Here is a 24,262-nt window from a genome sequence, read left to right as displayed (position 1 = left end):
TAGATCAATATGGCTTCTTTGTGTTATACAGTGGATTCAGAACATACCACGAATGTGGAGCGTTTGAGGGCAGATAAAGAGATCCCCGGTTCAAATATGGGTGCCCCCTTACCAGTATGTTTATGGAAGTGCACTTAGGACTGAAGCCAGGAAGCGTGTACAGTAATCCCTCGCTACTTCGCGGTTCACGACTTCGAGTTTTTAAATATAGTAGTAGTAGTATTTCCTAGTCTAAGAACAACAAAACAAGTTCAGTGACTAAGTGCGTTGTAACACAGGCTGTGATTGGTACATGGGAGGGAGATGACAAATCACAGCTTCCCACTTTCTAATCGGGCCCGTGATTGGTGCTTTGACTGATGCCCAGATCCCACAGCACCTCCCCTTGTCTCTCTGCCGCGGCCATTTCGCTTGAAGCTTTTTAGCTGAGCGGTTTACTTTACACTGTACTGTGTGTGATTTTTTTTTTGTGGTTTCTTTGTGTTGAACTTCGCTTCAATTTTCACCTCCTGCAATGGCTCCCAAACGGGCTCCTTCTTCCAAGGCTGGTGCTGAGCCTAAACGCCAACAAAGAATGATGACGATCGCTGAGTAGGTGAAACTTCTGGATATGTTGAAGGAAGGGAGAACGTTCGCGGCTGTGGCTGCAGACTGGCTAAGGATCTGCAAGAGTGGTCACAGGAATGGGACGGCAATATGGTTCAATCGGTCCAATTTTGCAATAAGGTCGACGACGTCATGACCGCCTACAAGCTGCTTTTCGACCAGAAAAAGAAGCAGCGGCAGCAGCTGCCGATCACAATGTTTTTGCAGCCTCGCAAAAAAGAGGCAGTTCCTACTACTACTACGGATACACCTTCAGAAACCATGGAAGAGGTGCCCCAGGAAATGGCACCGGCATCTGAAGAGACGTAAAATACAGTCATCGGCTGCGCAGTAAAAGTCATCATCACCTTCATCGTTATCATTTTTACTGCACAGCATATTCATCACGTCATATATAGGTACGTGTACTTCGCTATACAGTAACTGTAAACTTATCTACCGATTTCATATTGCTTAACAGATGTCCCTGTTATTAATAGAGTAAAGGGTGGGTTGTAAACAGTACAGGGAAGGTTTAAAAACGTCCAAATACACGTTCAATTATTAAATAAATATGGTGTCCCTACTTCTCGGAAATTCAGTTATTGCGGCCGGCCTTGGAACCTATCTCCCGTGATAAACGAGGGATCACTGTATTTTGTTAAATGTTCTGGGAATCGGGAAGAAACTACCAAAACATGGACCTGAAGCACAAACCATGAGAACCTTCGAGAAGGATCTGGATGAGACAGTGGGACAGCTTAGCTATTAGCTAAACAAACGAGTGACAAATGGACTGAATGGTCTCCTCCTCTTGTCTGTCAAACATCTGATGTTCTCATTTGTGCATAAATTTCGGACTGAAGCCAGGAAAGAGCGTCTTACCTCAAAGAGTTGAGGTACCGAAACATGGAGTTAAATAAAGCAGAAACCTGGACAACCTTTAGGAAGTATCTGGATGAGATATTGGGGCAGCTTAGCTATTACCTAAACAAACGGGTGACAAATGGACTGAATGATCTTCTCTTGTCTCAAAAACACCAGAACAATAAGGTCATATGGCTTCTTTGTGTTACACAGTGGATTCAGAACATACCACATTGTGGAACATTTGACTGCAGTTCAAGAGATCCTCGGCTTGCATATGGATGCCCCCTTACCAGTATGTTTAGGGAAGTGCATTTAGGACTGAAGCCAGGAAGCGTGTATTTCATTAAGTTCTGGGAAACGGGAAGAAACTACTGAAACATGGACTTGAAGCAGGTAGGTTTCCCATATTTTTTGAGCCTACAGTCAACATACCATAATGACAAAAGTATATTTCAAAAGGTGCACAAATTTATTAAAAAAATAAATAAATAAATTTGAAAACCCCATTCCTAGATATTCAGAGCCAGTTGCACTCCATACTGTGCTCGGGTCCATCCAGTTTACTTTAATTCTCCTTGACAAGAGTCTACCGCGTGTCACTGATTCTTACATTGTTTTCTTTGATTCATTATTTAATGTTTTGGTGTTTGTTTTTTTAATCCAGTACAACGTTAAGGTCTTATATCTTTAAGATTCACTTTCTTTGATGTACTTACCCCATGTTTGACAGTTTTGGCAGCATGGGCAGCTTTCTTCTTTGCATCGTAGTGAGTCAAAATGTCAATAATTGCCATAAAGTACACCTCCTTTTTTAGGGCATCTGAGAAAGCATCGATAATTTCAGTCAATCCAGCAACAGTACAACTTGTTAAATCAACAATTAGAAATAACAGAAAAACAAATTCATGTTTCTTCAAGTAGTAACCTTCTCAGTTTAAAATACAAATCTAACGTTCTTAAAACATTTTGATTGTTCACTCCAGTTTAGTAAAATGTTGTATGCTGCTTTACTGGTGAGGCACAAACTAGAATGCTTCACTGGCAAAGGGTCCATATCTGTTTACACACACAGTAGGACCAATGTTTGAAAAAGCTAAACTACACCAAGCCTGACAAACTATTTACTATTCTTATTTAAAACAAATACAGACAAAGAGCACTCATATGTTTCGTTTGGCACTACCATTATGACTATTTGAATATGACTCCTTACTTCTAGACCTTTTAGACCTGTAAGGTGCATTCATTCTTTTTTTACGTTATACGAGGTGAGACACAAAATTAACCAGACTGGGCTCGGGGCTTTCCTGGAAAACCGTCTAGATGTCGGCCGAACGTGAATCATAGAACTATATCCCCCCTACACGATCTCTCAAACTGCTGACCGGCTAGGTATATCTTGCGAATGACCCAGTCAGCATTTCCACAACAATCGCTACATGAGTTGCCGTGACAATGTCGGGTGGAAAAAATCGAACAGTGAAACAAGACGTTACCGCACATAATGCTTTTTCCGTAAAGCAATTTTTGACTGACAAAAACATTTCTGTTCTCGATCATCCTCCCTATTCACCCGATTTAGCTCCCTGTGATTTTTACTTGTTCCCAAAAATCAAAAGTGGCCTGAAGGGAACACATTTTTCTTCAATGGATTTAGTGAAGACAGAACTGGCAAGCCTGTTGAAAGGCCTCAAGCAAGAAGACTTCCAGCACAATATCAATCAATGGACTATGCGAACATAGTGGTGTAGAGATCGGGAGGGGTGGGTATATAGAAGGTGACAATGTTTAGAATGCTGCAATTCATCAATAAATTTTTTTTTTTTTTTTAACCAATCCGGTTATTTTTGTGTATCACCTCGTATATGGCACTTACTGCTTTTTTTTTTTCTTCTTTGCAATATGTATGCTTTTCAGTTTCAATTTGTGCACAATTTATATCTTACCTTGCATAAGTGTTTAGCGATGGGACTTGCTCCCAGTCTCTTATGTAACTTTCACTCTCTCTAATACCCTTAGCACCTTTACCAACCTGTTGCTTTACTCGGGTCCTTTGTCTCCATCTCTCTTTCTAAGAGATTGATTGTTTTTTTTTTTTTGTTTTGTTTTTTTAAATATTCCCCTTCTTTTGGAGTTGTCTACACTGTCTTTCTCTTCTTTTTAGGCACCATAGCAGCTAAACCTGGCCTGTAGATCGGGTATCTGCAGCGTCTATCATGGACGGCGGCTCTGCCAGCAGGCTTTTGCTCCAACCCAATTTCTTAATGAGCTCTTATTTCTCAAGTAACATTTTTTAGGTTTCATTTTTGCCGTCTTACTTGTTAAGATTCCCTCCCCTTTAGTCCTTATTTTAGCCTTAGATTGCAGCATTCACTGTTTTAAACGCCTCCTTATCTATACTAATAAAAGGCAAAGCCCTCACTGACTGACTGACTGATTGACTCATCACTAATTCTCCAAGTTCCCGTGTAGGTAGAAGGCTGAAATTTGGCAGGCTCATTCCTTACAGCTTACTTACAAAAGTTGGGCAGGTTTCATTTCGAAACTCTATGTGTAATGGTCATAACTGGAAGCTATTTTTCTCCATATAATGTAATGGAGTTGAGCTGGATGACCGTGGGGGGCGGAGTTTCGTGTGACGTCATCACGCCTCCCACGTAATCACGTGAACTGACTGTCAACGCAGTACGTAGAAAACCAGGAAGAGCTCAAAAAAGAGCTGAAGAAAACATGCATTATATAATTGAGAAGGCAGTGAAACAATACGAAGCGAGCGACTGACATATACAACCATATTCATGAGTGCTGCTACTTCGGAAACAAAGCACGGTGTAAACCTAAAGTTTAAATTAAGTTCATAGACAGGCTGCAGCTGGTGTTTGTAATTTAGTGCCTGCCCATATAAGGCCGTCCATCAGCGGCAATCCAATAGAAACACTGCCGCTAAATATTCACGGGTGAAGAACTGTGCTTATGCAGAAGAAGATGAGATGGTCAGGGTGGTGTTTGGCACAAACTCAGCGAAACTGCGAGAGAAACTTTTAAGTGCCGGGTCTTAGCTGACATTACACGAGATGGCACCAGTACAGCTGGGAACCTTCGATACAAGAACACCAAGCGGCTCACGTGAACTGACGCAGTGCACAGACAAAAAGCAACAGTTCCAAAGAGTGCTGAACAAAAACCGAATTGCACAATTGAGAAGGCAGCAAGAAAATATGAAGCGTCTTATACATACAAGCATATTCATAAGTGCAGCTACTGCGGAAACAAAGCACACGGTGGAAAAAGTCAATGTCCCGCTAAAGGAAGACAGTGTAAAAAAACCCGTGCATGCAGTGTGTCACATCTCAGATAAAGAGGAAGACGAGCTGTTTATTGATGCAGTAAAAAAACGAATCGATGAATGAAACCTCTTATCTTTACAACGATTGACAAACACGGGGAATGTAACTTGAACACAACACATCGTACAAATACGACCCTGATTGAAAGAAATAATGATAATCAAATCCTTGATGACAGTAACACTCACAAAACAATTACTGTATATTGACAATCATGTTACGTTATTTTTAAAATGTTCCCTTTTCTTTTTCATAACTTCTTTAACACTACTTCTCCGCTGCGAATATATATATATATATATATATACCCCGATCTACATACTCTCAAATAGACAAGCCACACGCGTGGCGCAATTGTAGAGGCTTCACCTCTAGCGCCGACATCCGAGGTTCGATTCCCGAGAGGGGATGTACTGAGTATGTATGCGCGCTTCCCGATTCATTTTAACCTCGCATCTCCTTGGTTTGGGACGCATGAAAAAATATGCGGCTAATGCAGAATCATGTTACGTTATTTTTAAAATGTTTACTTTTCTTAGCACAAGCACAGCTGAGAAGCTTCGATGCATGTACTCCATAACAAAAAATAACGCATTTAATCACACTTTCAATTCCAAGCAAAGGGGAACTTTTGTCAATGCATGATTTCCTGGTACAGTACATTGATTACATTGATGCACACATCACAGCTACAAAAATGTTAGAGTCGGAATGAAGCGCGTTCCTACGACTGATCGGAGGAAAATTTCATTTCAAAAAACTACCCGAGCGAAGCCTTGATAAAAGCATGGTTTTGTACACACTGAAAAGCAAGCAAAATTAGATGCATTACAGAAAGCGGACTTTGTGGCTCTTACTGGGGACCATTGGACTTCCGTGACCGTTAGTAATTCTAATTACATCTAATTACAAAATGTTCAATGATCACACTGTTTTAGCCTAATGTACAAAATAATTTTGGCTAAGGTTACTCAGAGCTTAAAGCTGAAGCTGGTCAAATTACCTTTTATGTTTCTGACTTATTTTTTTAAGAAGAAAAACTGCACTTTATGTTGAAATTTTTGTTATTATTATTTAAAGACAATACCATTCTGAAAATGTACTTAAAGTACTTAAACTACCACCGCCCAATTTTAACCAGGGATGATATTTTTTGTTTCTGTTTTAAATTCAAATGCAGTTTAAAAGCATTTTTTTTTTTCAGAAATTAAAAGAGCTTGAGTTTACAATATTCATGTCCATGTCTATTATTTGATTCTGTCGCCCAGTAAAACCCTTTTAAATTAAAAAAAACATTTGCGATTTGGGGCAAATTTACGTGTGCGATTACATACGATTAATCAAGATTAATTCTTAAACAGCCTCTAATTAATTGGATTAATTTTTTTAATCAAGTCCACCCTAATATATATATATATATATATATATATATATATGTAGATATATATGTAGATTTGTATATATACGTATATACAGTATATATACATATATATATATATATATACACACACACACACACACACACACACACACACACACATATATATATATATATATATATATATATATATATATATATATATATATAAACGTGTGTATATGTGTATATATGTATGTATGTATGTGTTGTCACGCACGCGCGAGTAGGAGGCCACGGATGGATTCGAAAGCACCTGGGAAAACATTCGCCGGCAGGGAATGGCGGGGTATTAACTTTCTCCCTCTGCTTCCTTATAGAAAAAAAGACCTCCCTCCTCTATAGCCGGCAGCACTTCCGCCCTTCCTCCGCCATCTTGCCCTGACGTCATCCTTCCCATCCTCCCTCACGGTCCTTCCCAGCATTCCTCCACTTCCGGCTCCTCCCCAATAAAATGGCCGCGACGCCAGGACTCGGCGTCGCGTTATGAACTATTAGTTTATGATTTTGACCTGTTTTTTTGTTGTGTATAATATACAGGGCCGGCAAAACCCCAACATTTATTACTGTCTTTTCTTGTCCTTTACAGTGTGTATATATGTATATATATTTATATGTATATATATGTATGTTTATATATATGTATATGTGTGTGTGTGTGTGTGTGTATATATATATATATATATATAATACACACACACAATTATATACTGTATATATAGAGAGAGAGAGAGAGATATGACAACACTCGTATCAATGACAAAACAATTACATTAACAATCATGTTATTTTTAAAATATTTCCTTTTCTGCTAGTTAACAATAAGATGCAAATGAGCCAGCAGCTCTCCATCTAATGTGTCATTCATTTGTGTGTATTCATTACAAACAATCAGATTTAATATTTGGGGGGAATCTGAACAGAAAAAAAGTGAAGGACTGAGAAGTACTCATTTGCTGAAGGGCAGAAATCATTTGGGTGGCATGCTTAAAAGGGAGAAAAAAAAATCTACTATCGAAGAATGAGCTAACATGGCAGAGTGAAAACATCAGCAAATCATAACATTAAATTAGATCCGTTACTGGCAAGGATTGGTTTCTAATTATGCCATCGAAAAGCTACAGCCACTACAGCCCTCCAGGACCAACTTTACAGACCCCCGCTCTAAATAGAAGTCTCCCGATTGTCTTTTACCAAATCTCTTGAAAATCTGCTTTTTCTAATTGAAGGCATTTACACACTCCTAGTTCGCTTACTTTGATCGAATCAGAAGGGGTGATTTTTTTTACTTTGTTTCGATTTCCAGTCAGTTTGGTTGAGTTTCACACTACAAACTTTTAAGCGAACTAAACATTAATAAGCATCCTGTGGGCTCCTTTCATTAGGCAAAAATATTTTTTATCCCTGAACAAAAATATCACAGAAGGTCAGCAATAGTTGTATTTGCGCAACATCGCATTTCCTATAATTATTTATTTACCTAACACAATTCTTGAGCAAATTGCCTATTATCGAATAACTCAAAAATGTGTTGTTACAAAAAGTGCACATTTCAAATAGCCGAGTGTACAAAAGGAGGCAACGTCTGCGGAGTGCACACACTGTAGACGTATCAGGTGTCAGCTTGCGGGTTTACTCTCCAGTAGCCACCATACGGACGTAACCTGTCATCACAGGTCTAATGTCGGAACTCCTGCAACTATTTGTTAATAATGATGATTTTGGAATATCTGGTTAACATTTACTATGTGTCAAACTGTGTTACTGTGCTTCTCTATCCATTCATCACCCAAACAGCAATCGCCTTCACGCATCACTTTCATGGGGAAAGATTAAGGGGTTTGTCTATCAATCTAAGGGGGCACTGCTGTTTGTTTCGTTTGTTTCTCACCACCGAGAATCATCACAAATGAATTTACGTCTCTCGTTTTCTCCCCTAAAAACCCACTTAGATCGCGCACATAGGTGGTTGGTGTCAAGTTCCTTACTTACTCCTATTCACTGGTAAGTCTGTGAGCTGTTTTAGGAGAATTGTGTCGCATTTGTACTTTTGTGCTCATTTATTTTTGCCTTCTAAATTTTTTAATGTTCCATGTTAACCCCCGACTCTGCTATGAATGAAATTCGCTGGTTAGCGACAGCAGACGATTAGCCTGACTAGTACACCATGCAGAATTTCTCTCGTGATGCACAGTTTAATTAGATTGGTCCCATGTTGGATTACATGCGTACTTCACCGCTCTGGCGTTCACTTAGTGCTGCACCGAGACCGCCCTTTCTGAAGGGTCTCATTCCATTTGCACAGGTCAACTGTTGTGTTCGCATCTACGTAACTAAACAGGACTTTCAGGGAAACCACCATTACTTGAAAAAATGGCACCAAGCGAAGTAGGTGTGAAAACGCCTTTAATGCTTTTGTAACTTCCACTGTCCTGCATTTATGGTTTGTTCAGTGCCACTGTTGAAGAATGATGTGCTGTTGCTCAGTCGACTGGTAACTATGTTATGGTCTAGTGAGATTCTCGCAACCTTCTAAACCCCAAAGCCCACCAACTTTTTTTTTCCCTTCACAAACCTGTGATTTGCTTGTGATGGGTGAGTTCTTTATAGGATGACAGTTTATCTCACAGTAGATATGTTTGAGAAAAAGACAATGGTATAGGAAATAAAAATATGATCGGCAAAAATTGCGTATCTGAATATATGTCTAAATGATTCAGTGTTTCACAGAATTCTAACACTCTTCTTGATCATGAAAATAAAATACAACCTACATTCATCCTCTAAAACAGGCCTCATGCACAACCCACGCTTCACTCGAGTCTTTTGTACAAAGATAAAAGAACAGAAGAGGTTTGCAGTACGTACTTTCATGGCTCTTTATGGCATAAACGTCCACTAATGGGTCAAACTCTCCAGGACCAAAGAAGCCAGGAAAGTTGAGCAGATTTCCGGGGCTGTCTGGAGGCGTCCCAAAAGATCCAGTGGCCAGATTGCTTCCCACCCCATCATTCTCATACTCCTCGTCTTCGCCCCTTTCTTCAATTTCCATTTCTTCTTGTTCAGCACGGTCCACATCATGAATGCCAACTAGTAAACTATAGTCCATTATCTTCAGTTGAGCAAGAAACTGAAATGTGACGGTTTAACATATAAATCTCAAAGCAAGTTTTCAAAAGAATGACATCATCATCATCATTAACCAAGTGAAAAACGTTTTAATGTGTGTAAAGCAACCTCTATTGCTAAATTTACCAAAATGACGCTGGGTTAATTCAACTGTTGCGATTGAAAACATGCCTAATATAATTGCTTTTTCAATCAAAAGAAATTCTCCTTCAGTAAATGGGGTACTTCAGAAACAAATAGGTACCATCTCACTTTCGGTATTAAAACTAAATAAAACCACATTCTTTTAAAATTAGTTTTACTACTTCAAAATGCTTGGCATACAATACACTTTAGGAGGCAAGGTGGCAGTGCATCTGCTTCACAGTAAGGAGACCTGGGTTCACATCCCGGTTCCTCCCTGCGTGGAGCTGTCTGCAGAGCGCTGACACCCGAGGTGCTCCAACTCATCTGATGTGTTTTCACAACGTCTGCTGACCCTTTCCTAGATACGACCAGCTTGGCTCTAATGGCAGCTTCGTCTCCAGTGATGCAATGACGGGCATTCGGGCTTGGCCCCAACTACTTGCCAACCTTGGTCCCTGCATGCAACCATTCCTTATGATTCATCTCACTTTGAATTTTTATTGTAGTCTGCACTGTTGTGATGTTTTGTACTACATTTGTCACATAAGCGCTATATGATGGTGATTATAGAAAAGGTGCTCTATAAATTTGTGACAAAGTAAACAGGCAGGGTTATGCAGTAGTTAGCACAACCACGCAACTCCTTGAACCTGGGCATGCTGTCTGGCACGATATCCATTTGTGTGGACATGTTCTCTTCTGTCGGTGTGTTTGCAAGGCTACTACTGAGTCATCACATTTGGATTAACTTTTAGATGTGAATAAGTAATAATAAGGAATCAGCTCACAGGTTGGCACTCAATTCAGTCCAGGCCCGTTAATTCCCAGTTTTAGTCCTCCAGGGCTGTAGAAAAGAGGGCTTAAACATTGGTGGGAGATTGATGATGATTTGGTAATACAGTTCATCCGGAAATTATTCACAGCGCATCACTTTTTCCACATTTTGTTATGTTACAGCCTTATTCCACAATGGATTAAATTCATTTTTTTCCTCAGAATTCTACACACAACACCCCATAATGACAACGTGAAAAAAGTTTACTTGAGATTTTTGCACATTTATTAAAAATAAAAAAACTTAGAAAGCACATGTACATAAGTATTCACAGCCTTTGCCATGAAGCTCAAAACTGAGCTCAGGTGCATCCTGTTTCCCCTGATCGTCCTTGAGATGTTTCTGCAGCTTAATTGGAGTCCACCTGTGGTAAATTCAGTTGACTGGACATGATTTGGAAAGGCACACACCTGTCTATAGAAGGTCCCACAGTTGACAGTTCATGTCAGAGCACAAACCAAGCATGAAGTGAAAGGAATTGTCTGTAGACCTCCGAGACAGGATTGTCTCGAGGCACAAATCTGGGGAAAGTTACAGAAAAAATTCTGCTGCTTTGAAGGTCCCAATGAGCACAATGGCCTCCATCATCCGTAAGTAGAAGAAGTTCGAAACCACCAGGACTCTTCCTAGAGCTGGCCGGCCATCTAAACTGAGCGATCGGGGGAGAAGGGCTTTAGTCAGGGAGGTGACCAAGACCACGATGGTCACTCTGTCAGAGCTCCAGAGGTCCTCTGTGGAGAGAGGAGATCCTTCCAGAAGGACAACCATCTCTGCAGCAATCCACCAATCAGGCCTGTATGGTAGTGGCGCCAGACGGAAGCCACTCCTTAGTAAAAGGCACATGGCAGCCCGCCTGGATTTTGCCAAAAGGCACCTGAAGGAATCTCAGACCATGAGAAACAAGATTCTCTGGTCTGATGAGACAAAGATTGAACTCTTTGGTGTGAATGCCAGGCGTCACATTTGGAGGAAACCAGGCACTGCTCATCGCCAGGCCAATACCGTCCCTACAGTGAAGCGTGGTGGTGGCAGCATCATGCTGTGGGGATGTTTTTCAGCAGCAGGAACTCGGAGACCAGTCAGGATAACGGGAAAGATGACTGCAGCAATGTACAAAGACATCCTGGATGAAGACCTGCTCCAGAGCGCTCTTGACCTCAGACTGGGATGACATCTTTCAGCAGGACAACGACCCTAAACACACAGCCAAGATATCAAAGGAGTAGCTTCAGGACAACTCTGTGAATGTCCTTGAGTGGCCCAGCCAGAGCCCAGACTTGAATCCGATTGAACATCTCTGGAGAGATCTTAAAATGGCCGTGCACCGACGCTTCCCATCCAACCTGATGGAGCTTGAGAGGTGCTGCAAAGAGGAATGGGCGAAACTGGCCAAGGATAGGTGTGCCAAGCTTGTGGCATCATATTCAAAAAGACTTGAGGCTGGAATTGCTGCCAAAGGTGCATCGACAAAGTATTGAGCAAAGGCTGTGAATACTTATGTACATGTGATTTCGGAGTTTTATTTTTAATAAATTTGCAAAAACCTCAAGTAAACTTTTTTTACATTGTCATTATGGGGTGTTGTGTGTAGAATTCTGAGGAAAAAAATGAATTTAATCCATTTTGGAATAAGGCTGTAACATAACAAAATGTGGAAAAACTGATGCACTGTGAATACTTTCCGGATGCACTGTACATGTATATAAATGAACTACCAGGTGGCACGGTGTCTACCGCCTTGCAACAAGGAAAGCCGGGGTTCAAGTCCCAAATGCTCCTCAAATGGAGTCTGCATGTTCTCTGCGTGGCTTACCTCTCACCATCCAAAGACATGTTGGTTAGGTGAACTGGCAATGCTAAACTGGTCCTAGTGTATGTTTGGTGTATGTGTGCGTTCGAACTGTAATGGACAGGCACCCTGTCCAGTCCTGCCTTGCATTGTATGCTAGCTAGGATAAGACCCAGCATCCATCACCATCCTGTTCAGGAATAAGTGGGTAAGAAAGACTGACGACTGACTTAATATACACTTTTTTCAATAAAGAAAAGTGTGACACAGAAGAAAAAAGCGTAACAAGACAAACTTTAACGGAGCCCATACCTCGACATCCCTCTTCAACTTGTCTAGGAAGATCTTCTTATTCTCCTCTCCAACATTAAGTTTCTGTCCTTCATTCAAAAAATCGTTATCTTTAAAAGTTGGCAATTCCTTTGCCTAAAAGACACAAGAGACCAGGCAGAGGAATCGGTCAGTTAGTTAAAATGCAGGTTGATGGCAACAAGTAACAACAGCCTGCACTTGACTTATAAGTGAGGATTTGTTGATTTGGGGTACCTTTTCTTTATCACTAGCTTCCCTGGATACTGTTGAGCCCTGCAAAATACAATAAATTACATACTTATAATGAAAAAAGGTCATAAAGCTGTCTCAGCATTATGAATCATATAAAGTCATCAAAAAGAGACAATGGCTGGTAAATGTACTTAATGGCTCTTACTCTCCTAAAACATACTCACCTTTAGGTCGTATTTACGATGCACGGTTAACCTGTGACTGAAAACATTTCTTGTCACCACCATGTAGGTTTCAACACCATCCACGGTTAACCGGTACATCCCAAGGAACTGTGGCAGAAGTGTGCTGCCATGGCACTCAACGATAAACTGGGGAAAAAAAGAAATCAAACCAAATAAAATAAAAAAATATACACATAAATATTCCTTTTTAATTTTGTTTCTTTTGTATTTGAAAGCTCCCAGGCATTAAATGATTGACTGATTTACCTGGTGATACTTTTTTAATATGTTGTGCATTTCTGCGATGTCTTCACTGGATACGGTTTTAATTACAAATCTCCGGTCATACGTGGTGAGGAATCGGGAACCAAATCGACCCTGAGAGTCAACATTCAATGGTGCACTCCTTGTCAAAGAATTCTGAAATAATGAAAAATTGACATATTTGAGCAGACACTACTAACTACCAAAGAAATACAAAATTAGATTAGATAAACTTTATTAATTTTAGGGGAAATTCTGATGCATACAGCAGAAGAAATATAAAAATAAGGATACAGACTCACAGGACAGATAATACAGACAATCAATCAATAAAAATAAACTTCACAAGTACATCAGGTGGAAGGTTTGAATTAGCTGACAGCGGTGGGCAGAGAAGACCCCCAGAAGCACGTCTTAGCACCCCATGGTATATGAGCCTTTGGCTAAAAGTGCCCCAACACGGTGGCTCATGGAGGGGATTTTTCATAATGGCATACAATTTTGCCATCATTCTCTTTTTTCCACAACAGCTTCCAGTGTGCCCAGACTTTGCCTTGCAATGGCACAGGCTTTCCTGGTAGGTTTGTTCATGCATTGTGTTTCTTTTGTGCTCAGGTTGCTTCCCTAAGACATGTTTACGGCATAGTAGCATAGAACAACACACTGGTTACTAAGGACTGGTACAACATTTTCAGCAGCTTGCTGCACAAAGCTAAAGACCCAACTCTTCTCTGAAAGTCCAGTCTGCTCTGGTCCTTCTTGTCCAGCACCTCTTGTGTAGTCAGACCAGTCCTGTAAATTGTTCATGTGAACCCCCAGGTACTTGTAGCTCTTCCACGTAATCCCCCTGAAAGGCGACAGGTCTCAGAGGCTCCTTGGCCCACTAGAAGTTCACCACCAGCTCTTTTGGTTTGCTGATGTTGTGTTGCAGGTGGTTGTGCCTGCACCACAAGACAAAGTCCTCCCCACCCTTCCTGTACTCTGACTGGTTTCCATTATTAATGCAGCATGAACAACAACAACAACATTTATTTTTATAGCATACTTTCATACAAAGGATATAGCTCAAAGTGCTTTACATCATGTCAGAGTAGTTACACATAAAGAAAGCAAATTAAATTTAGGTAAGAACAATAATGTAAAAATAGTACACCAAAAAAATTACAAAAGACAGATACAGTCGACCCTTGACATACGACCGGCCTGACATACGAACAACTTGATTTACGACCAAAATTTTTGTTTTGATTTATGACCAACATCTTACCAGCGTTACGACCCGAAAGCGGTCACGTGTATCCACTTGAGCGATTGTAAACAAACAGCCGAGATCGTTCGTAAGCGTCAGTCGGAGCCCAGATACATGTGTTTGTGGACGTAATTTCAGTCAGTGCAGTGATTTATCTATATATATAATTCACTAAGACCATGGCAACCAAGAAGCATAATTGCTAAGGAAGGAAGAGAAGGTAACAAAGGTAAAGAAAGTGATTGTTAACGGATGTTAGCTAGCGGGCTGGCGCGGCACATGATGATGTCATCAGGCTGAGTCAGCACCGGCTTGCTTTGGAGTGTATTATTACAGCAGTTAACAACACGACCAGCTTTGAACGGAGTGCTCGACTACTGTCATTATTAACTTGTAAAACAGCGATCACAATCCAAACGAAGAAGGAAATTGTGCTGAAATATGAGAGTGGCGTTCGTGACCGATCTTGCTAATATGTACAGCATGTCGAAATCCACCATCTCGACAATTTTACAAAGAAAAGATTTGCATAAGGAGGCTCCTTCTAAACAATAACCACCTTCCGTTTCATTCTCCTCCTTCTCCCTTCCTGCAGCCCAAAGATGTCAAATTAAATGGTGAGTACAGTATGAAATTGTTGTTTCTGGTAGGCTACGCACTTTTTATAACTTTTTGATTAGTACATTAGAAAAATTATTGGTGTTTTGGTACATTATGCACATTATACAACCATTTTTTATTATGAAAAGGTTAAGTAAGTGTTGCTGTGGGAGGTTCGGAGCGCATTATGGGTTATTTCCATTATTTCTTATGGGAAAAATAGTCTTGACTTACAACCAACTTGAGTTACAACCAGCCCACGCGAACGAATTGAGTTCGTAAGTGAAGGGTTCACTGTATAAAATTAAGAGAAATAAAGTCCTTAAATACAGAATTGTCTTTTTTTTCTGTCCGATGGGTGTCCGTTGGTCCAGGGTGGACAGGGATTATAAAAAAAACAAAAAAAAAAAAAACAAAAACAAAATCTGCAGGGGTTCCAAGCCAAAAGATCGATCGTGAAATGTCACTGATTTCAAGGTTTCATTGATATTTTTGCCTTGGTGTGGGACAAGGGGGACTGAATTGGATGCAACACCTGCTGCTCACAGTCCATCTCTCCTGCTGGCGGTCCTGGTAGTAGCGCAGCAATTTTAGCTGTGTGGCATATCTGTTTTTGAACTGCCATGCAGATGTTATCAGGGGGACAAAGCTCGACGACTGTGTTTCATTGCTGAGTGGAGCACTGACACCCATACCTTCACAGGGGTCTCAAATCCCAATCAATGATCATAGGTCATTTCTAGGGCCCACGATTTACCGCCACAAGAAATCGTTAATTCCGCGGCATGTTTTTTTAAATTCCGTGTCGTACCGCGGCGCGGCAAATGCAGTACCAGAGATCCATAAGACTAATTCGTAACCCATGCAAAATAAATGCAATTTTTCTTATTCTTAATCCTTAATAATAATCAATTATAATTCGTAATACTAATCAAATAGGTATATCAAAGCGTTCACATCCACACATTTTAATCCACAGATTTGCTATAGGCAAACGATGCTGAAACATTTGTAGGCATAATATTATTCTCAACAAACTATCGAATAATGTTTCTAATGTTATTGTTTATTGTTGAAGAAAACGGCACTGTAAGCTTGTAGGTTTTCTTGTGACAGAGAATATCGCAGTGGTGACAACACCTATCCATATTTTGGGAACGAACGTTTCACAGCAACAGAAGATATCGACAACACAATGTAAACTTTAGCAAGAGCTGCTAAGCAAGGCAGTCTGTCCTCTAAGGTACGCCAAAAAGCAGTGATATCAGCTGGAATTACTTCACAAAATGCTATGTCCAGATAAGCTTGCCATTCATCTGCTGCAGCCATCATTGTTGGCATTGATTGTGCATGATCAGCAAAATTCTTCAATAAGAGTGGTAGCTGTCGTGGATCAAATAGTCTCACAGATCTGAATTGGTCTATTGCCGGCTGTTTAGCAGCAGTATTGTGCTTTGCATCTTCACAGCTGCTGGTTGCAATTGGAAATCCAGACGATTTCAGGCAAGGCAGTAAGTCAGACACTTTGTTGTAGACATCGACAGCCTTAAAGGACTGTGCCTCAAAAGAAGTCATAGTCATTGGCTGGCAGTGAACAGATACAAATTCAAGTTCAGCTCTCAGCTTGTTAAGTTTATCAGTACTTTGCAGCAACGCCGACAGCTTCTTTAACTGGACTGTAGCTCCACTGTATTCGATTTCAGTAGCAACGAACGAGACATTAATGAGATGATGCAATAGGCTAAAGAAAAAACTTAAAGAAGTAATCAAAACTAATCATACTAATATCAATATGCCTGAAATGGTGAGATTTCATTCAGATTTGTTATTTTCCGTGGCAGTTAGGTTAATTCTGCGGCGTGGTGTTTTACCGCAGCAAAACCCTAAATTCTGCGGTGTGGCGTTAAATTCCGCGGGCTGCCTTAAATCGTGGGCCCTAGTCATTTCCTCAGGGGTGCTTGATGCTTCGCTGGATACCCCCAATCCATAACCTACAGGATCGTTCACAGGGGAAACATTTACAAGAATATTGAGATTTATAAAGGTGAGTTGCTTAATTTATATTTACATTTCAAAGCTTACTTTTTGAGTTCACTTTGTTCACCTGCAGTACTGTATGTGGTTCAAAAATTAGAAGTCTGACTACTTCATCTTCAAATGTGATGTTACATTTGTTGCGGGTGTGAACATAAATCAAACATTTTCTGGGGGAGTGGGATAGAGAAAAGTTTGGGAACTACTCAAAGAAAATAATAATAATAATAATAATGATTCATTTTATTTATAAGACACTTTACATTTGTAGTAAACCTCAAAGTGCTACATAAAAAAAATTTAACAAAGACACAACAAGATAAAAAACAAAGATAAAACAATAATTAGGGGCAATTCTGTTAATATACTTTCCTAAATAGAAAAGTCTTTTAACTGTTTTTTTAAAACAGTCCACAATCTGCTGTGTTCTCAAGAAAAGAAAAGAAACAAATGAATTTATTATGGGGCTTAACAATTTATTAGGAACAGTAGCCTTGTTGATATGTTCTACACAAAAGAGAAATCCTGCTCTTTAAGAACCTTATTGTACTGAACTGTATTTGTTTTATAGTCGACCAAGTGAATGAGCGCTGGAATGTATCTCAATGCCATTATTGTGATATTCCCAGTGAACTCTTCCACACAAATCCAAATGTGAACATGTGTTCTTTTTTTCAAACATTACATTAATTTAAGATTCTAGGATTTACAAGCAGACAATGGAGCAGAGCAGGAAATCCCAAACTTGGCACCAGGGACCCATTGTGGTGACAAGATTTTGTTCCAACCAGATTCATAAATCAGTAATAATATTTGATCTCATTTAATTAGCCTTTTTTTTTTCTGTCCGCGTATTTTACATTCAGAAAAGCACATCAGTAAGATTTTTACATTTATAAGATATAATACTTCTGTTTTGCTATAGTTTTAATTGCTTAACCTTCTTTTGTTCTTTTCCTATTATCTTCTGCTTCATTGTATCCTAATAATGACAATTCAAAACAAGAGGAGCAAACACCCGGGCAAACAACACCGAATGGCAAAAGGCTGCAACTACTTCAGCATCAGACCCCTAATGATTTGCTTTTGATTTCATATACTTTGTTAATCCCCGAGGGGATTTCCTTTTTTCACATGACCTTTGGGGGTCAGAGAGCAGGGTCAGCCACTGTGCAGAACCCCTGGAGCAAATTTCAGGTTAAGAGACTTGCTCAAGGGCTCAATGGAGTAGGATTTCTTCTGGCAGTAATGGGATTTTAAAGTGGAAATCCTTAGCTACAGAACCAACACTCTGCCTAATGAGTAAATAATGGATTCATTAATCAAAACACCTGGAAAAGCAGAATGAAAAATCAGGATAAAATTGTGTTAAAAAGTAAAAACAAAAAACAACATCCCAATATAACTGCTTAGTATATTTTAATAAAAAAATGCCATACTTTTTTTAAATTTTATTTTCTACATTGCCCCCCAAACACATAACTGGGAAATAACAGCTCACTTAATTTGGCTGGGAGTCCAATTAAAAACAGAAGTTGGAACAAAAACCTGCAGCCATAGGGGGTCCCCCAAGACTGAGTTTAGGAACCGCTGGGATAGAGACTAATACAATTATTTGTTTATGGAGTCAAATTAAATGGTCTTGTGCTGTGTGTTAAAATGAGATCTTACCAGATGGCCTCCTAGCCACTTGTGTTTAGTTAGGAGTTTCAGTTATATGAAAATGAAAGTCATACTCTACTCAAATTCCTGTACCTCTAGGAGTATGTCTTTATTTACATAAAGAAACCTGTTTACAAAACTAGGTGCAACTGTGACATTTCTTTATTTTGAACAGGAAATTTAAAAAAAATTGTGGCTTCACAGAACTAAGAAGAGGGAGTTCTAACCTTACCTAATTTTCAGCAGTGAACATTTTAAGTTTGGGACTCTATGATGGATTATAAAACTTCAAAAACATAAGGACCTGGCTTGCTATAGAAGGGAAATCTAACATGTCCTCCTCTTTGTACGGCATGTGCTCCTCTGTGAGCATAAATCCATAAACTACCATTCACGTAATAACAATTCAGCCTGTCAACATTCAGTACACACAATATCAAAAGTCAGAAGAGTTGGGGTCAGTCACACTTTTGCAACTCAACCATGTAGTTCTGTCCTCAGTGAAAATGTGCTGTATTCAATATATGTTTATATTAAATGTCCAATACTCCACCCGTCTCTAAATCCAAGTAATCCAACAGGGGGCACAGAGAACCGATGTCTGTCTCGGTAGTTATAGAAGCAAGACAGGAATTAACTCTGGACAGAGCACCAGTGCACTGAAGGGAACACTTGGTATATTGTACAGTATATTCACATTAACTCATGCGGGGCCAATTTAGCACCACTAATTATTTCATTATGTGTGTTGTTATTGGAGGAAAAAGGCCACAAAGGCAATGGAAAATATGAAGACTCTACACAGAAAGTGACCAGGCAGGATTTGAAGTCCAGTCCATAAGAGTAAGTATTGCTCCAGGATGGCATCCAAAATTCAAGTTTCATTACAATATATATCCATAAAATATATAAAACCGTGGTTCATTTACTTTATTAAAACATTGCAATATTACGTTATGTTTTTATTTACTAGATAAATACTGTTAATTATTAAAGAGAAATAATACACACATGCATATACAGTAGGTCTTCTCAGACATGCGCATCTGTGGATCGCCTCCAGGATCACGTGAAGCACGTAATACAACCCTGGGCTGAGAGGGGGCACTAGTGCCAACCATCTCCTCTTCTTTTTCCCTCCACAGCAGCGAGAAGATGCCTAGTGAGAGCATTTAACTTCACTCCTTCTGGTCTTCCACCTTTAAAGCAAACCGCTGTCAGAAAGAGGCAGTCAGTTCCAATTCAGCTAAACCATGGAACGGAGCTCCAAAAAACGTACCAAACGACAATCAGAAGATATTGGCTTACTTGCCTTGTTTTGTTGCTGTTTAATTACAGAGACGTACATAGTGGCCCATTTTGTTTCATTAATTTGGATTTTATTAAAGCGGGTTGGCGCCTCAATATTCTCCTGTGGGAACCTGCAGTGCCTTATTTAACCCCAGTCTATACTTGGAGCAGGAGGTCTACATATAACGTTTATGTAAGGTGCTACTTTTTCATGCTACAATATTGGAGGATTGAATGCTTTTACATATATCAACAACTAAAAGGCTCTGTCACATTACATGACATTTCCGGCAATTTTCAGACGTGGCTCTGATTTACATAATTCTAATGTGTTAAGAGGAAATCAGCAGCACACTCCTGTCAATCAGTCATGTAATGCGACATGCCCAAGGACTCACTCCGACAAAATCAAACAGGTTTGATTTTGTCTTTAGTCGCAGCGGCGGGCGAGTGTGCGTGTGCACGTGCAAAAGTTTGCCAATGACACTGCTATCATGGGCTGCATCAGGAGTGGGCAGGAGGAGTATAGGAACCTAATCAAGGACTTTGTTAAATGGTGCGACTCAAACCACCTACAACTGAACACCAGCAAAACCAAGGAGCTGGTGGTGGATTTTAGGAGGCCCAGGCCCCTCATGGACCCCATGAACAGAGGTGACTGTGTGAAGCTGGATGATAAATTGGACTGGATTGCCAATACTGATGCTCTGTGCGAGAGAGGACAGAGCTGACTATACTTCACTAGAAGGCTGGCGTCCTTCAACATCTGCAATAAGATGCTGCAGCTGTTCTATCAGACGGTTGTGGTGAGTGCCCTCTTCTACACGGTGGTGTGCTGGGGAGGCAGCATAAAGAAGAGGGACGCCTCACGCCTGGACAAACTGGTGAGGAAGGCAGGCTCTGTTGTAGACACGGAGCTGGACAGTTTGACATCTGTGGCAGAGCGACGGGCGCTGAGCAGGCTCCTGTCAATAATGGAGAATCCACTGCATCCACTAAACAGTATCATCTCCAGACAGAGGAGATCGTTTCTCCCCCACACTCTCTTCAATTCCACCTGGGGGGTAAACGTTAACATTATACAAAGTTATTGTCTGTTATAGCTGCATTGTTATCACCCTCTAATATTTTTTTTTATCAGTATGCTGCTGCTGCAGTTTGTGAATTTCCCCTTGGGATTAATAAAGTATCTATCTATCTATGAAAGCTGACAACCAATGAATGCTCGCCCTGAAGTGAAGTGCAGGTAAAGGGCTCTACAAACAGCAGTGAAGCTCTTATGTATGTTGTGTCTTCTTTTACATACTATGACAGAATGGAAAAAGAAAGGAAAAAAAAATATTGGGCACAGAGATTGTGGTTGACCTCACTGCACTTGCGAACTCTTAGTACGTCATGGGCTCCATCAGGCAGCATACTATTTATTGGCCCTCAGAAAAAAGGGATGACTGTTCTGAAAGGTTAGCACACAATTTAATAAATGTGACACACCCAGCGATTTTCAGTCATGTACACTAACACAGTCCGACAAAGCAATCAATGGCATACAGCAAATATGATATAACTAACAACTAAAAGTCGCATGACGTGACATCTGCTTTAAACTGGTTATGGTGGTAAATATCTGTATTTATTCACAATTTGATGGCATTTTAAAGCTGTTTTTCTGTATAAACAGCAGAAACACTTTTTTTTTCTTTGTTGTAGTTCAGATTTTTCAAGCCCTGCTGAGCCCAAAATTGACTTCAGATTTCAGTGGTAAAAAACCAATCCAGACCAAAAAAAATAAAATAAAATACACTACAGATCAATTTAACAATACTTTGAATACAGTCACACTACGTGTCTGATACAAAAAATGGAAAAATGGAAGCCATAAGTGACCGTGATATCTCCACGGTCTTGTTAAAAATGTTGTCACTTGCTCTGATCCCACATAAGGAGCAACAACCGAGCAAGCCATGGAACACCAGAGAGAGATGGCAGGAACTTATTTTTTTGGGAAGAAGTGGAGATAAAACCCTAGGCGCTAGTGGCAGAGCAGCATAAAACATTGCAGTTCTCACCTACAAGGTCTAAATGTAGACAAAAAATGTGTTTCCGTTATTAAAGAGGTTCTGTTTAAATGTAAATTAGTTTAGTCATATTTTTGTAGTCTACATAAATTTTTAAAATAACAGGTTTACCAATGGAAAAATACAATTATGTATATACTAGCTGTGCTACCCATCTAAGACAGGTTACGTGCTGTAAGTAATCAACGTAGACATGCAATGCATATGTCTCTGTTATACGTCATTTGTTATCGGATTTGTAAAAGCAGTGTTAATGTTCGTGATACGGCATCTGTTGCAATGACAAATGCAAGGCATTTTATTACTAAAAATATCTGTGAGGTGCCAACCTTTAGAATGACAGAGACACGGCAACCAGATGGACACACAGACACTTCTTTTGTTAAGGTGGATCACTCCACAGTAATATTTTTTTCAGCATGTGTACTTTCTTGATTGCCAGACATTGCCAACTGTTTAAAAAAAAATAAAAAGCCAAAATTCTGAAAAGCTGGAAACCAACTAGGAGATGTCATGAAACAAACACAAGAGGATCAGCAAATTGATACACTAATAGGCAAAGCAAAATAGGCACAAAAAGAATTTAATGAAGCTGTCTGCTTTGCTTTGCCTCATTCTACTCCTCGCCATTCACTGCTTTACAGCATTTGTGCCTCAATAAATCAGCTCAGGCAAACAGAGATCTTTTGGTGTTGATATCCATTTTCTAATGGGCTTCCTTTGGCTGTTCTTTAGGACGAGCGTACACATTCAAACATTAAAAGAAAATAAGCTAAGTGCACTTCTTTATTTTATTTTGTGGATTGTCTCTTTGCCAAGTTTAAACGCATGCCAGCTTTCTTTGTTCATTTTCGATACCTCATTTCCAAGGGAGATGGCACCCCCTGCTGGATGCACTGCTCATCAGAAAATTAGGTTGCTTTCCTCCTCTTAAACTGAATGTAGAAACCTTCTTTCTGAATAAATGATTCATTACCTAATTAACTTATCTTAATTATGCTGTGTGAACCTGCTTTTCAGATAAATGTGTAAAATGGCCCTCTTACACATTTTCTGCTCTAATTGCTTATGTGTTTTTTTCCAAATTGTGAAAGGTCTAAACACTCTTATTAATCATACGCAAATATCAGTACCTTTTAATCTGCACCAGCCCTCACAGATAAATATTCAGTTAAAAAAAGAACTATGAGATATCTGAAGAGCAGCACTCAAAACTTCATTGATAGTCCGAGCACCTCCAACCTAAGCTAGGAGGCCTACCAAACCTAGCAATGAGTTAATTCCTTTGATAATAAGATTTGAACAGTAAGTCTGCAGACAGAACAGTCAGCTTTCTATATTTAGCACAACTGGATCACAACATGGCATCCCAAGAGCTTGCCCCCTTAGTAAGTTTAAGTTTATTATAGAACGGTACACTTTAAGATTGATTTCTAAAATGAAATTTAATCACCAGACCCTCAGATCCAGTTCCAACTAGATTGCTTAAAAGCTCAGTACTTTCACAGCCCACACTGAATATAATTAATACTTCTTTATTCAGTGTCTTAAATTTAAATCTTCAGTATTGAGAAAAAATGAGAAAAAAAATACAATGGCAGAAGAAGCAGCCTTTAGATAAACAATGTAGGCACCAAAACTCTAACATTATCTACTGTAGCTGCTAATATAAGAGACATACTCTGTACCTTTGGCAACAACATGTCATACTAAGCATAATTAACCTATCATTTTAGCATGGAGCTGCATAAATCTCTCCATCTGGCTGTGTGTGACTGGTGGTGGCACTGACTGGAGGTGCCATCAACCATATGGCCAACATTGAGACTTTTTGTGATTAATGTTTTCACTGAATCAAATACAAAATAATAACAGGAAATGGAGGAAGAAGCACAACCATAACAGTAGACCAACCCCATTCAACCTGCTCAAACCAGATATTATAGAATATCATATAGTATCGAAGATATCATACAATAACCCATCTTCAAAAGGAAAAGAAGGGAGCAGTAACCACAATCAAACAGCTCTAGAATGAAAAAGATCATCAGTGAAGAAAAGGTGTAACACGAGGCAGCAGGGAGTCATAAAAGTGAGCTACTGGGCTGATGTGGCTAGATTTTACAGTGGATTGCCTGGATGCCCCATCGATCCACAAAGTACAGGGTGAGCCAAAATGAAGTACCACATTTCTCAAGATCATTGTAGAGGTAGGCGAGTGGGTTGGAGTGGGGGTCCTTTGTAGTTTTTAGTCGGCCACAT

General features: G+C 39.8%; 1 protein-coding gene across 1 annotated transcript in view; it reads right to left on the bottom strand.

Annotated features, from left to right (window-relative positions):
- Positions 1-24,262, bottom strand: part of LOC120517367 (phosphatidylinositol 5-phosphate 4-kinase type-2 beta) — a 62,188-nt gene that overhangs the window by 3,987 nt on the left and 33,939 nt on the right. The window contains exons 4-9 of the mRNA XM_039739635.1: positions 13,094-13,246; positions 12,827-12,973; positions 12,645-12,683; positions 12,411-12,524; positions 9,088-9,349; positions 2,172-2,275 (exon numbers count right to left, since the gene is read on the bottom strand). Of these exons, the coding sequence (XP_039595569.1) occupies positions 2,172-2,275; positions 9,088-9,349; positions 12,411-12,524; positions 12,645-12,683; positions 12,827-12,973; positions 13,094-13,246 (819 nt within the window). The remainder of the gene's footprint in view (positions 1-2,171; positions 2,276-9,087; positions 9,350-12,410; positions 12,525-12,644; positions 12,684-12,826; positions 12,974-13,093; positions 13,247-24,262) is intronic.

Source organism: Polypterus senegalus, chromosome 17 (genome assembly GCF_016835505.1).
Source record: "Polypterus senegalus isolate Bchr_013 chromosome 17, ASM1683550v1, whole genome shotgun sequence".
NCBI classification, from domain to species: domain Eukaryota; kingdom Metazoa; phylum Chordata; class Cladistia; order Polypteriformes; family Polypteridae; genus Polypterus; species Polypterus senegalus.
Note: the sequence above shows the minus strand (reverse complement) of the source record. Positions and strands in the feature narration are given on the sequence as shown.